The following is a 15,007-nucleotide window of genomic DNA, read 5'->3' on the forward strand; positions in this document are numbered from 1 at the left end:
GGATAAGTTAAGGCTTATAACTGAGACTGTATGACAAGCAACATGGTGTATCTATAGATGGACCATCTGTATACTTTCTGGAAGGTACCACATTGGATATGATAGTGTAACACCCAGTCAAAGAAGAAGGCTGTTAATTCAGTTACTTAAATATCAGTCATTTACCCTGTTTATTGATCACAAAGTTTTCTCAGTGTCAGCATTCTAACGTAATGTGCCTTGCAAATATAATAGGTCAATGACAACAGTCTTTAAAGATACTTTAGGAAAGAGCTACTTGACTAATTTGTTGGCAGAATACTTTCAAGTCAGAGCTGTCAACTACATTTTGAATTTTAGCTTGGAAGTAACTTGCATGACTGTGTGATTTCTTTGAAGAACATTACATATCTCCATAAGCAGTTATTCATGATCAGCTTATGTCATTGAGCCTTTGGGCCATTAAGCTAGAACTAGGGTGACACATATTAATGTTATATTTCCTTTTAGGACAAGAAAGAGATGGCCATCAGTGACTGCAGCAAAGGTACAACTTTTTGGTCTTGTTACATGTTAACATACAAGAGCATTACCTCAGCTAGACAGAGCCAGGCTCTCAGCCAAGTGTGTACTTGTACATGTGTGCCCTTCCTGAGGCCTTCAGAGAAGAAGCCTTCTGCTTCCCCCTCCTTAGAGGTATTGTATCGTGCTCATCTTAGTGTAAGCATGCTTTTGAATGGGTGGTTCAGTCAGCTTATCTGTCCTGTGTTAGTATTTATCTTCCTGTGAAGAAAAATTCAAAGCTACCGTGGCGGCAGAATCTTGTGGAGTAGAATTTACTTCCAGTAGTGTCCAAATCACGTTCCTTTGGATTTCAAATTGAAGATCTTAGCTGCTATTAGTGTATCTGGACCTATCTGTTTGGGTGAGGGGGTGGTGAGGGGCAGTTTCTGTTAGGGAATTGGTACCCCCTTCAGATGTAATAATTCTTCCAAACCGTCTTGCCATCGTTTTAATTACTTTTTCAGGTTCCACATACTGAATCGAGCCTTTGCTATTATCTGAGATCCATCAGGGTCTTTTCATCCCACCAACTTATAGAGATACTGCCCAAACTTAAGATCACTATTGTTTTGTTTCTTTTGTGTGTTGGGTTTTTTTCCAAAAATTCCTTGATAGTCGTCTTGCCTTTTTAACCATCTTGGTGTGGAGAACATGTATAATCACTTTTATTTGCATCTTACTACTCTCATGAGTTTTTCTGTTAACTTTTTTGTAATTTCTCTGAGAAAAGCATACGGTTACAAAGAACCTCATATGTTATCTAGTTCAACTCTCATACTAAGCATGAATTCCCTTTTCTATTTTTTTCTTTACATTAATTTGTCACCCTCTCTACTGGGGCATTCTTTTCTTTATACTTGGTATTTTTTTTACAGTATCTGAATGAAAAACTTACTACATTAGAAATAAAACTATTTCTGATCTATTACTGTCTTAGGCTGGAATTAATTCTGAATGTACTGTTTCGTTTCGAAGAAGATGTTAAACCTTAATCTGTGTGGGATGTGTGGGTTTGAAGAGTTTAAGTTAGGAATAAGCTGCTGATTTTCAGAGCTCCTTTCTCGATAACTAAATGATGAAAAAGTGCCTTGCAAGCTTGTTTAGCAGGGTTTACACTAGGAAACAGAGTTTTCATATCCAGGTATAGCCCTAAGTAGAGGAGCCTTGTCAGAGAATGAGAGGAAGGGAGGAAAGTGTTTTCCAGATTGTGTTTAGCTTTTGTGAAACCAATATTTGTATGCTTATCCATAGCTGTTATGGGCCACGTGCACTGTACCCATAGGGAGAATACATTGACACTAGAATGGTGTATTTGTGGTAAGGACACCACACACACACTCCCGCTCAGTTCATAAACCTTGACAAAGGATTTAACAGCTTATTTCTGGGGTCATATTGGAGCTCATTATTGCTAGCCATGTGGAATAATATCTGATTCTTCTGACCTTAGGATTTTCAGCCTGGGCATAAATAAAGGTTAAGTTAGTTTTCTTTATATGGATTTAGGAAAGAAAATCACGTTAGAGTAATATGTTGATTTTTAGAGATTTTTCTAAAGTAATTGTGGGGAAAGTTCCTTCTCTTCAATACATACTTGCATTAGAAACTATTCACCAGTTGAGAAGGGGGCAGTATCTGGGTTAAAATGTAAATGAGGGGGTTCTGTTTTTTTTAAAAGCTATAGTAGAGGTCATTGGAGTGTTTTCCTGTGAATGATACTATGAAATTGTAATTGGGAGTATTTTAAAAGCATATGATGTCCTGGGCTCAGGGGAGGTTGACAGCATATCAAGTTGAAATGTTACAGAAGATGGGTTTCTCAGAAAACTTCTCCTGAACCAGTGCCCCTCCAACCACTGTGCCATTTCTCTGACCCTCTTCATTGAAAGCATTCTCTGTACTTGCTCTCTACTTTGCCTTCTCCTCTTCTCTTCTCACCCCACACCCATTGGGCTTCTGTGTCATCCGTGCCACTGAAACCCATCTTGTGAAGATCACCAACTTCGTCTTGCTCAATTCAATAGCTGCTTCTCTGTCATCACCCTACTTGACCTCAAAGGTGTTTAATACAGTGGCTCATCCCTCCTTTCTTCCCTGCTTCATTGGCTGGTCCTTATTCTCTTCTGCTGGCTTCTCTGTCAACCTCAGCATTTTGGAAGTCCCTAGATCTCAGCCCTGCGTAGGGCCTGCCCTCTTCTTTATTTTCTCTCTTTGTGATGTCATCCAGTCCAGAAATTTTAAATACCATCTATATGCTACACTTCATATTCTCAGCTCTCCCCTGTGGTCTGGAGCCCATTGCAAAGCTGACATCTCTTCTTAGACATCTGGTAGGCATTGTGGATTTCAGGTGTCCAGAACAGGCTCTGTTGCCCCTCCATGTACGCACACGCACATACACGCACACGCATAGAAAAAGTGAATAATAACAGAGCCTGCCACTAAACTGTTTAACCTCAACTCTTTGTGCCTTCTGGTTTTCTCACTTTTACACTGTGCATTTGAGCTCTGTGTTCTGGGCTGTTCTGAACTGGGCAAAGGGCAAGTGGGTAAAAACCAGGGCTCGGGGTGTAGACCAGGGTTTGAGAAACTATAGCCACAAACCGAATCCAGCCTACCCCCTGCTTTTGGACAGCCTGTGAGCTTAAGAACAGTTTCATTTTTCAATGGTTGGAAATAAAATCAAAAGAGAAATAATGTTTTGTGACACATGAAAATTATGTGAAATTCCGATTTCAGCATCCATAAATAAAGGTTTATTGGAGCACATTCAGGTTTGTTTAGGCATTGTCTGTGGGTGCTTTCGTGCTACAATAGCAGAGTTGAGTAGTTGTGACAGATGGTCTGTCCTGCAAAGGCTAAAATCTTTACAGTCTTGCCCTTTACCGAAAACGTTTGTCAACCTCAGGTATAGGCTTTTTGACAAATAACTCTTCCTTTTAGACCCTGGAGGATGATAGTTAATAAAGAAACTTGATACAGTTGAGGATGTATAGGCCCTTTTTCTTCATGGCAACAATTATTTCTTCTCTTTTTACAGCCATTCAGTTAAACCCCACCTATATCAGGGCCATATTGAGGAGAGCAGAGTTGTACGAGAAAACTGACAAGCTCGATGAAGCCCTGGAAGACTATAAATCCATATTAGAAAAAGATCCATCAGTACACCAAGCAAGAGAAGCTTGTATGGTAAACTAATTGTTTTCCGTCTTTTCCTTGTGTTGCTACTCAGTGCATCTTAAATAATCCTTTGGTACACAACGACATTCCGTTTCTATGCTTTTGAGGAGCTTACCAAAATGCGAGTATACAGGCGGGAGAACTTTGCATAGTGGCCACACCCACTGCGACCATGTACTATTTTATCTCCATTCTCAGTGTTGTCTGTGCAAACCTTTAATCTCTAGGGTCGATAAGAACTTTACTTCATTGTTGGACAGGAAAATCTTGTCCATGTAGTTGTACAGTTCAGACCAGAGTCTTACTGTTACAGGTAATAAACTTCTGGCTTTCTCTCCATCCTTTTTCTTACTCAGTCACCAAATTTCTGTTTGTGTCATATGCCCAACACATTTCCCATTGACTATATCCTAAACTAATCTTTTCTTTCTGAAAATGACGTTTATTCTTGTCCCTGACTACAAATCCTTTTGCTTCTAAACGTCATAATGTGTTTATGTCCATTGTAAATTGGCCAAATGTTATTGGTTTTCTTTCCCCCATTTAGAAATCACTCCAGCTGTGTACGTTGACCTTTAGCACATCTCTTGATTGTCCCTCATGCACAGAACAACATACGCTCTAAAGCAGGGGTGTCCAAACTTTTTTCAACGTTTTTCACCAAGGGCCATATGCGGTAAAATACACAAACAGCCGGGCCACTCACTCGAGGTGAAGTACGTATTGCCTCACCTGATTTATTTAAGTAAACTAAATATATTTTTGAAATTTGCTGCGAGCCAATTAAAAATGGATTGTGGGCTGCAGTTGGCCCACAGGCCGCAGTTTTGACAGCCCTGCTCTAAAGGCTCTACTACCAAATTGGATGTTCATGCGTTACTGCCCCTAAATGATGGATGTTCAGATAAGTGTAAGACACAGTGGCTTTGGGGCCGGCCCGGTGGCTCAGGCGGTTAGAGCTCCGCGCTCCTAACTCCGAAGGCTGCCAGTTCGATTCTCACATGGACCAGTGGGCTCTCAACCACAAGGTTGCCAGTTCAATTCCTCGAGTCCCGCAAGGGATGGTGGGCTCTGCCCCCTGCAACTAAGATTGAACACGGCACCTTGAGCTGAGCTGCCTCCCGGATGACTCAGTTGTTGGTTGGAGAATGTCCTCTCAACCACAAGGTTGCCGGTTCGACCCCGCAAGGGATGGTGGGCTGTGCCCCCTGCAACTAGCAACGGCAACTGGACCTGGAGCTGAGCTGCGCCCTCCATAACTAAGACTGACAGGACAACAACTTGAAGCTGAACGGCACCCTCCACAACTAAGATTGAAAGGACAACAACTTGACTTGGAGAAAAAGTCCTGAAAGTGCACACTGTTCCCCAATAAAGTCCTGTTCCCTTTAAAAAAAAAAAAAAACAAAAGGAAAAGAAACACTGGCTTTAACTACACAGGTGTCTTCACTGCCAGACTTCTCAGAGAGCCGTTATCCGGGAGAGGCCTGTTTTTGAACCCCTTTATGCAGCAGAGAGATTACAGGCTGGCAGACAGGAGCCAACTTTTTGTTTTTAAGTTGAGGCCACTTACCAACATTTAAAAATGTGAAGATTCTACTAGATAAAAATCTAAGTCAGACTCCTCATGAAAATTGGAAGATGTGGACATAACAGGTTCTTCTGAACTCCTGCACGGCGGCGTTCGGCTGCAGCTCTGCGGTTCCCCTCCTGGCCACACCACGCACCGTCACCTCCCGCCCGTTTCTTTCATTGTTGCTACTTCCTGTCTGGCCTCTACTCTACAGGATTTCCCACTTGTTTAATGGGACCGTCATTCCACCGAGCAGACCCCAGAAATGTTGCTAATCTTTCTGCATTAATATCCTAGGTGTTTTGGATTTTGTTTTGCTTTGTTTTCACACGTACTTGAGGTGAATTCCTTCCATAATAACAGAGCTTTTATTTATCTAGAAATGGAGTAATGGGAGGCAGGCTGGTTAGGATAATTAAAATACATAAGCAATTTGAAACCAGTTTTAACCATTTAGCTGACTTTTAACACATCTCGGAGTGGTGGTGAGATTGACTAAATTTGACAGGAGGAAAGGGAATACTTAAAAATCTTAGCTAAATTTTTGGTAGCATCCATCTCTGTCAAGTTAGTTTTAAGGCTTCTATGAAAGGAAGCCTTTTATGCTAGTTGCTATATGCATAATTTATTTATTTTGAATTATTATGATGCAGTTATTACTGGAATTCTGGAGTACTTGGGGGCAGTTACAGAGCTAAAAGTGGCCACAGGAGACTCTAATCTAGATCAGTGGTTCTCAGCTGGGGATGGTTAGGTTCCCTAGGACATTTGGCAGTGTCTGGTGACACTATCATGACCAGGAGGGTACTATTGACATCTAGCGGGTAGAGGCCGGGGATGCTCTAAACATCTTACATTGTACAAGGCAGCCCCCAACAGAATTCCGTGGTCCAAAATATCAGCAGTGCCAAGGCTGCAAAACACTGAGCTAGATTAGGAACATCCAGTATTGATCTGACCCTTTCTCAATACATTAAGTTACATAAAGAAGCTCAGAAATACAAGTGAGCAAAAAGATAAAAAATATGAATACCACCCATAATCCTACCACCTAAATATATCACTGTAAACATCTGATCGATATCGTTTCAGACTTTTTTGTGTATATATTTATTTGCCAAATCTTTATTGAGGTCCTCCTTGGGCCTCTGTTGCCAAGAACTGGGAATAAGCAATGAACCAGACAAAATTTTTACCTCCATGTAGCTTACCCACAAACAAACGTTTTTTTCCTTTTATATCACATATCTGTACTTAACCGATCCCACTTTCACATTAGGTTTTTAATGTTTCTCAAATTCAAAATAAAGCGGAGGGGTTTTTACAAACCATTGGTTTTCCTCTTTCTCCCTCAGAGATTGCCGAAGCAAATTGAAGAACGTAATGAGAGACTAAAGGAAGAGATGTTAGGTAAGTTTGCTTCCCTTACTTTCTATTGACCCCCGGCTGGCGTGGGCGCATCAGTATTTTTATTCACTAGAAGAAAACACAACAGTTGGCAACAGCTTCTGGTCCCTTCATTTGTTGTGGCAGCAATACCATGGGGCTCTTGAGTCCTCAGCTGTTTTTACTCCAGAAGGAGCAGTGTTATTTACAGAGGGTATCAGCTTTTCAAAAACCAAACTTGCATTTTATTTTTCTTGGACACTTCCCTGCCTTCGAGAATGCAAACACAGTTCACCTCCCAGCCGGGGATACCACCAACCTCTTAGGTCATGAATTTCATAAAAACAGTTGTTTCTTCATTGAATAAACAGCTTAAGGTTTTCAGTTCATTAGGATGCAGTCACTACAAGCCGACACCGTGCCAGAAGCAAGGAAATTGTTGTTTAATAAAGGCTTTAGTGTTTGAGAAGACGTGAGAGGGCAGGAATTAGGAGTAAATAACAAGGGGGGGAAAGACTATAGGTGGAGGGGAAGGCAAATGGATCAATTTGATCCGTGTTTTAGTTACTTATTTGCCAAAGCATTTATAATTGGAATCAGAGAACCCCTCTCGCGAACAGTCTGCTCGACGAAGGGGCGGAAAGATTCCTGGACAGAGACCTGTCCAGCGTATTCTGCTGAGAACTTGTTTGCTAATTGCCTGCTCTAGATCTGCTATATGTTCTTCCTTATGATTATTTTCTGTCATGTGAATTGCATTTAATATATTGCAATCACATGGGCCTAAGGTAAAAATCATTTACAGTAAATTAAGCCTGGCCATTTATGACCTTTAGGCATCGGTATGCAGAGAATGAGAACCAATTTCCCAGAGTCTCACCTTGGTGGCAGAGTTGATTAAGGAGAGGCCATTACCCTGGACATCCATAAGCCCTGCAGGGTGGGCTCCAACTCCAAGGAGAGCTGCTTCAGACTTCCGGAGCCTTCCCCCACTTTTTCCCAAAAAGGCTCTTTCCCTGATTTAATTAAACTTGATGCCATGTTTGAGCAGAAAAATTATTTTAAAGGTACTCTTTCTTCAAAGAGGGAAAAGAGCATTTTCTCACCTATTCTAATAATGGTGCTTGCTTTTAGCCAAAAAAAAATAATGATATTTGCATTTAGCTGAGCTGGGTTTCCTGCTTAAAGAGATGCCTTTGAGGGGCCATAGTGGACATGGAAGGACGCTTCGGCACTGGTCTCCAGTCCATATTTGTGAGCCCATACAAAACCATAGAGCGCTGGGTGCAAACCGAATCTTACTGTGTTGTCAGTTTCAGACGGAATCAAAACTGTCATGTGTCCTTGTCTCTAAATTCTCCTGAGGCAGTTTCCTGTCTCCATGGCGTTCGGATTTATTTACGTTGTTCCCTCACGTGAAATATTCAAGTTGAACTCATTCCTTCAGTTGCTTCTGTATGAAATCTCTTCCCATCAGACTTAACTTAAGTTGCTGGTCAATAACATGTCCGTTTGTTGTTACACGTTGATAGTTTAAATGTTTTCTTAATGAATCTAAGGATCATGAATAAAATATCGCTTCTGGGTGTTACCGACCAAAGGAGAGCCTAGAGGAGAGCAATCTCTATGTGGAACCTCAGCCCCACGGGAGCTTTCTGGTGTTCTTCCCTCCTTGGTGCAGATGATGTGACTGTGGTTCACGTACTGTATGAGATCTAAGCAGGGTAGTCACTCTGAGTGTAAAATAATGTCTCCTCTTTAGACGGTGAGCAAGCTTTTTGTAGCGGACTGCACGATTTTTAGTGCTAGTTTCCCTGGGGATGATGGTTTCTGCTGGAGAACTGGCAGTTACAGATTTGAAATGCTGCTGCTCAATACTCTTTGTTATTGGCATTTACGAAATTATGTGATTACTCAACAAAATTAGCTTTGATTTAGATTTGTTCATTAATCTTTGACTTGCTTTTTCCTTTCTCTCTCTAACTTCCTTTTTGTTAAGACAGAAGAGCTATGTACCCCCTCCATGGGAGAAAAAATCCTGATTGGAATTAGGAGTGGGTAAAACATACTTGCTTCTCTCTTCCTAGCCTGTCATTTATAAATGTCATCAGAACAGGAGTGGAGACCAGGGGACATCAGTCCTAGTGCCATAGTCCTTGCTGATCACAGGACACTCAGAGTGGCTTCAGGTTTGAGGAAAGGGGTCAGCAACCAGCGTGTTTGTTTCCTTTTGTCCTTTTCTCTAGGAACATTAGCCTCATGGCCACGAAAGCCAGGGCATGTAAGGTTTGAAAGGACCTAAGGGATATGGTCGATGGTGTGATGAGGTGGGAACACATGCCCTGCACAGAGCACCCCAAAACACTCAGAGCCTTTTTTGAGCCCTGTTACTGGCTTTGCCCTAATCTAGTAATTTTCATGGTTTTTAAAATAGTAGAACCTGTTTTTTAAAATAGTAGAACCTCTTTTTTTAAAACACAATTTATGTGAAACGACAATTAGAAAAAAAGTGTTTTATTTGTATAAATTGAAATGTATATCAATTATAATTTGAATAATCAGGCAAGTTTGAGGAACAAAAAGTTGAAATCGGGTTTAGATGGCAGGCACAGCCTTATGAGTACCTATATATCTCATTTATTTCTTTGTTTTGATTGCATAATATTAAATATTTTTGCTCACATAGATAGGTAAATAGTTAAAAAAATGTTCAAAGAAAAACCAATGAGATATTTTCAGAATCCCTGAAGCTCCTGCTCAGCTATGAGATGCTGAGCACAAGTCCTTCGTGTATTGGTCTGCATTCAGGAGTGTCTCAAGAGGTGCGGCTGTTGAACCTGGTGTGGGGGAAAGGAGTGCCCTCCTGGGGTGAGGCTCCGTGATAGAGGTGGTGAAATGAGCCATCCATCTGGGCAGCTCCGCTGGGAGGGCACGAGGGATGCACTTGGCGGCCAGGTGATGATGCTAACATAGGTCTCTGAACAAGCTTTGATTACAAATAGAAAATTTGTAATGTCTTCCTTGAAAAGGTGTCTAGTCACGTAAAATATTCAAGTTGCCCAGTTTTTAATCAGGTTGTTTTTTGTTGTTGAGTTGTATGAGTTCTTTATGTATTTTGGGTGTTATTCCCTTATTGGAAGTATCATTTGCAAAAATCTTTCCCATTTGGTTGGTTGCCTTTTTGTTTTCTTGATGGTTTCTTTTGCTGTGCAGAAGGTTTTTAGTTTGATGTAGTCCCATTCATTTATTTTTATTTCCCTTGCCTTTGGAATCAAGTTCACAAAAACTTCAATGAAACCAAGGTTCTTAAGTTTAGTGTCTATGCTTTCTTCTACGCAATTTATTGTTACAGGTATTATTTTTAGGTCTTTGATTCATTCTGAGTTAATTTTGGTATATGGTGATAGACAGCGTCTAGTTTCCTCCTCTTGCACATGGCTTTCTTGCTTTCCCAGAACCATTTATTGAAGAGCTTTCCTTTCTCCGTTGTATGTTTTTGGCTCCTTCATCAAAAATTAGTTGACCATATATGTGTGGGTTTATTTCTGGCTTCTTAATTCTGGTTCCTTAGTCTATGTGTTTTTCTGCCACTACCATACTGTTTTGATTATTGTTGCTTTGTAATATAGTTTGAAGTCAAGGAGTGTGATGCCTCTAGCTTTGTTCTTTTTTTCTCAAAATTGCTTTGGCTGTTTGGGGTCTTTTGTGGTTTTGAGGATTTTTTGTTGTTGTTCTACTTCTGTGAAAAATGCCATTGGAATTTTGATGAGGATTGCATTAAATCTGTATATTGCTTTAGGTGATAAGACCATTTAACAACGTTAATTCTTCCCATCCATGAACATGGAGTATCTTTCCATTGCTGTGTCTTCTTCAGTTTCTTTCAACAATATCTTATAATTTTCATTGTACAGGTCCTTCACTTTCTTTGTTAAGTTTACTCCTAAGTATTTTATCCTTTTTGCTGCAATTGTAAACGGGTTTGTTTTCTTCTTTTTTTCCCCAATATTTCATGTTAGTATATAGGAACACAGTGGATTTTTGTATGTTGATTTGTATCCTGCAAATTTACTGTATTTATTTATTGTTTCTAATAGTCTTTTGGTGGGGTCTCTAGGGTTTTCTATATATATAGAATCATGTCATCTGCAAATAGTGACAGTTTTACTTTTTCATTACCATTTGGATGCCTTTTCTTTCTTTCTCTTTCTTACCCCATTGCTCTGGCGAGGACCTCCAGTTCTATGTTAAATAACAGTGGCCAGAGTGGACATCCTTGTCTTGTTCCGAGCTCCCTGTGACGGGCAGGTCCTTCAGGCACTTAGGCAAAGGCCCCAGTTCTCCCTCTCCATCTGCAGATGGAACACTCGTACCCTCACTTTGCCACCATCTCTAGGACACAGTGGCATGCCATCAGCCTGTGACTGCTCACCGTCCTTCAGAGCACTGTCTCCTGAAACGCCACCTTCTTCACACCCCTGCGCGTCCTGAGAGCTGCACCTCTGCACACCTCAGTCAGTCTGTCTCCCCACTAGACTGTGAGCATCTCAGACGCTGAGAACTTTTATTCTTTAGATCCCAGTTCCTCACATCATAGATGCTGAATACGATGTACAGTGGCCCTTTCAGTTGTTCTGGCAACGGAGAGGGGCTGGGAGAGATCCCTCCACCCAGGTACTCGCCCTGGAGCAGAGGCTTCTGGGAGTGTGACGGGAGCCACTCGAGAGTCCTGCTCACTCAGTCTGTGTCAGAAGGGCCAAGGACTATGCCAGCAGTGACATTTGCTCAGGCTTCTTAATGTTCGTTTCCTCCCTGTCCTTCTTCCTCAACCCCGAGACATACTGCCACAGTGGTGGGTAACACCCTTCCTGGGGTTGCCCTCTCATTTCTCCGCCTGTTGCGGTCCCCTCCCCACGCATCCCTCTCCCTGAGGCCGTGCTCTGGGCCCCTGTGCTGCCAGGTCTGTGCTGTCAGGTCTGTGTCAGTGATTCTCCGTAAACAGCATCACTGAGCATGTGTTCCAGGTGTATTTTGGGAAGCCTGCCTGGAGCATGGTCACCCCGAGTTGCAGGAGCTTTTCTCAGAATATGGTGAGCTCGGGGGCCTAAATCTCAGAGTGAGACCAAACGTTCTGCTTGAGTTATTAGAACAGGCCTGGGCGTTTAAAGGCTGTGCGTCTTCAAGTTCTTTACGTGGGCTTTACTTCCAGGTGGGAGGCCTCAGAGGAAGAAAGCTGCTCACAAGGGTAAGGTGGGAGGGCCTGTACCTCTGATGATTGGGGGGTTCTTGCCCTTTACCCCCATTTTCCTCCATTGGAAGCAGAGCTGCAAGGAAAATTAGAACAGTTTAGAAAAAGTCGAAACTGTATTCACCCATCCTTGCCAGTATTTTCCAGAATGCCTAGTTTCAAGTATTCCATCCTATTGTCCCATAAATCGGTATAAATCTCTCCAATAGCCTAGAAACTCCAACTTTTGACATACAAATTCCCTAACCCTCTCGTATGTAGGGCCTTGGTTATATACCATGTGTCTCAGTTCTGGTTTTAGGACATGATCTCACCTGGTGATTGATGAGGGAAGTCTGAAAAGTGGGGAATAGAAGATTTAACTTTTAAGGTTGATGGTGTTGATGAGCAAGAAATGATGGGCTTGGTGTGGAAGCTGAGGCTTTACTTAGAAAAGGAGGCTGTTGAGTTTGAATCCAGGTTCAATAGAAACAAGTGGAATTAGATTCAGCGGCGTGGCGGGATGTCTTCATTCCCCTGGGAGCAGCAGGTGATTTGGCCACCACTCTTCCCGGAGCCTGTGTCCTCTGGTGGCTCTGGCCAGCTTGGACAGGAAGCTTTGTTCTCTCAGGAGCCAGCCGGGCTCTGTCATGTCATTTCCACAAGCTCGGGCTCAGGCGGATGGCACTGAAGTGACTGCACTCCTGAGGAAGACATGGGAACTGAGGCTTCATCATTGTAAAAGCAGAGTTTCTTCAACTGCCAAGAGACACGATATTTTGTAATCAGATAGTAAGGCAAGCTCAGTTTGGGGTCTTCCTGCTTCTGTTCATTCCTCGCATTTATTTGAGTTTTTGCTTTTACATTGCAGGTAAACTAAAAGATCTTGGGAACTTGGTTCTCCGACCTTTTGGACTCTCCACAGAAAATTTCCAGATCAAACAGGATTCCTCTACTGGCTCCTACTCCATCAATTTTGTTCAAAACCCGAATAATAACAGATAACAAAGATAACAGTAGCCTTTAAAGCTGGCTAGTAAATTGTGTGCTGCTTGCTGTTAGCAAGGGGCAAGGCCCTGCCAACGTTTAACTTTAACAGCATCTTATCTCCAAGCCAGGCTGTTCAGCAGAGCCCAGCATTCCCTTTTCCCTCGTGTTTTACGATCAGGGTGAAATGCGCTTCCGGATGTAATGAGCCTAATTTAATTTCCATTTTAAGGTGGTGTCTGTGCAGTTGCTGCCTCTGGCTCTGGCTGTCCTTTATTTTGTCCAGGAGGAAGCCTGCTTGCTAAGGCGGACCTCCCTGAGCCTCACAAACACACAAGCCCAGAGTCTCTCCTGGACCCAGCCAACCTGCCAGTCGGAGACTGCCCAGACACGATTGATGGGGTTCCCGCCTGTTGTCCCCTCTCCCTGATCACACTGCTGTGCGTGGGCTCCAGCGTCTCGATTTCCTCTGTGGTAATAAATGCTTTCTGTGACATGTCTGAGCTGGGTTGTGAATTTTGTCCCCATTACGACAGCTAAAGCAGGCCTCTCTGGCTCTGGGAGCAGTGTTGGTTTCAAGCAGTGTTACTGAGTGTTAGTGGATTCTACAACTATGTCCAAAGTCTTAGTTGCACCTTGAAGATGATCTTCAAGCGATGCCCACTCTCCCATCTACTAGAATTCAGGAACCAGCTCACAAGCTGTGGGCCGCTCCATGTTTGCGCAGATCACTATGAAATCAATGTTTCTGACCAAGCATCTATCTTAATAATTTCAACTTAACACTTTGTAAGCGGGCATTTTCCCGCCAAATCGCGTCATAACGCGGGGCTTTTTTGACATTTTCTCGCCAAAATTAGACTTTCTGTAAAATATTCATATCTTTCGATCTATTTGATATTTTTCTATGAAACTTTCAGTGTTTTAGTTTAAAAAGAGGTCTCTATTTACTTTGCAAAATATGTGTTATTCTATTTTTTATGTACACAAAATTACTACATTCTAGGTAAACTTAGAAAAAAACACTCTTTCACAATCAAAATAATTTTATGTATACAAAATTACAATATTTTTTCGAAATTTTCAACGGATCTTATAAAAAAAAACTATAACCTAATAGTGCTTCACTGTGTGGTAGCGTTCGAAACACTTTCCTTTGTGCAGGGGTACATTACAAAACTTGCACATGTACCGCGTTTCACTGCGGTACCCTTTCACTTTGGCAGGAATAATTAGATAAATTGTCAGCAAACAATTCATCGTCACTCTCGTATGTATCTTGATTCATGTCCAGGGATAATAAAATTATCACTTTCAAAAATAATATTTATCAGAAAAGAAACTAGAGGCAGTTCAAAAAAAACTATGATTTTGCACCAATCACAACAGTAGTTAGGTATTTTGTACGAAATTTCAGTAATTTAAAACAAAAAATGTTTTATAAAAGCAGAATGACAAAGAAACACGAAAGGAAGACGTCCGAACGAAAGCAGTATAATGGAGACACTGGAGACACGAACAAAAATGCAAAAACTAAATCCTTTGTTGGAATCATTGTGTCTTTTTTTTGTAAATATTACCGCTATTTATTTTTATGGCTATTGTTTTTGTTCGGTCCCAAATTTATTGTATCGGCAGGTAGACGCATAGGGCACCGCTGACAATAGATAATGCGTAGTCCGTCACCCGTTTGGCGCCCTTGTTTACAGGTTTCCTGCGCCCCACCGCTTATCGGAACAAAACGAGTTAACTCCTCTCCCGTGCTTTGGTATAAAAAGCGATATGACGAGTTTACTCGTTTCCCGCAAAAAATGTGTTAAAATAGCTTCATTCAGGCGTGGTGGTATGTGAACCGCAGAACAAAACCATGTTCCTTTCGACTTTGAACCGAGATTTCAAAGGTAGTTGGGTTTTTTTTGTTTTCTCTAGTCATTAATTGATGTTGGTGAAAGCTTTCAATAGTTCGGGTGAGTGTCAAAGGCAGTGACATGCAAGTTTCATCGCAGAAATGAAGCGCACACATAACAACTGAGTGATGTGCAGTCCTGCTCGTGTGAAGGATTGTTCTGGGTCTGTGATCTGCTCGGAGCCGCTCAGTGTGTTGGTTTGGT

General features: G+C 41.8%; 1 protein-coding gene and 1 long non-coding RNA gene across 2 annotated transcripts in view; one reads left to right on the top strand and one right to left on the bottom strand.

The window, feature by feature from the left end:
• The window catches only part of TTC1 (tetratricopeptide repeat domain 1), a 33,802-nt gene extending 20,410 nt beyond the window's left edge, over nucleotides 1-13,392 (top strand). The window contains exons 5-8 of the mRNA XM_019740594.2: nucleotides 490-526; nucleotides 3,584-3,732; nucleotides 6,652-6,706; nucleotides 12,781-13,392. Coding sequence (XP_019596153.2) covers nucleotides 490-526; nucleotides 3,584-3,732; nucleotides 6,652-6,706; nucleotides 12,781-12,914 — 375 coding nt within the window. The 3' untranslated portion in view covers nucleotides 12,915-13,392. The remainder of the gene's footprint in view (nucleotides 1-489; nucleotides 527-3,583; nucleotides 3,733-6,651; nucleotides 6,707-12,780) is intronic.
• On the bottom strand, nucleotides 9,181-12,781 carry LOC141567300 (uncharacterized). Its single transcript, XR_012489861.1, has 2 exons — nucleotides 12,245-12,781; nucleotides 9,181-12,006 (listed from the first exon to the last, which is right to left on the bottom strand). It is a non-coding gene; the product is annotated as an uncharacterized LOC141567300 (long non-coding RNA).
• Nucleotides 13,393-15,007: the final 1,615 nt, after the last annotated feature.

Source organism: Rhinolophus sinicus, linkage group LG10, assembly GCF_036562045.2.
Source record: "Rhinolophus sinicus isolate RSC01 linkage group LG10, ASM3656204v1, whole genome shotgun sequence".
Classification (NCBI taxonomy): Eukaryota; Metazoa; Chordata; class Mammalia; order Chiroptera; family Rhinolophidae; genus Rhinolophus; species Rhinolophus sinicus.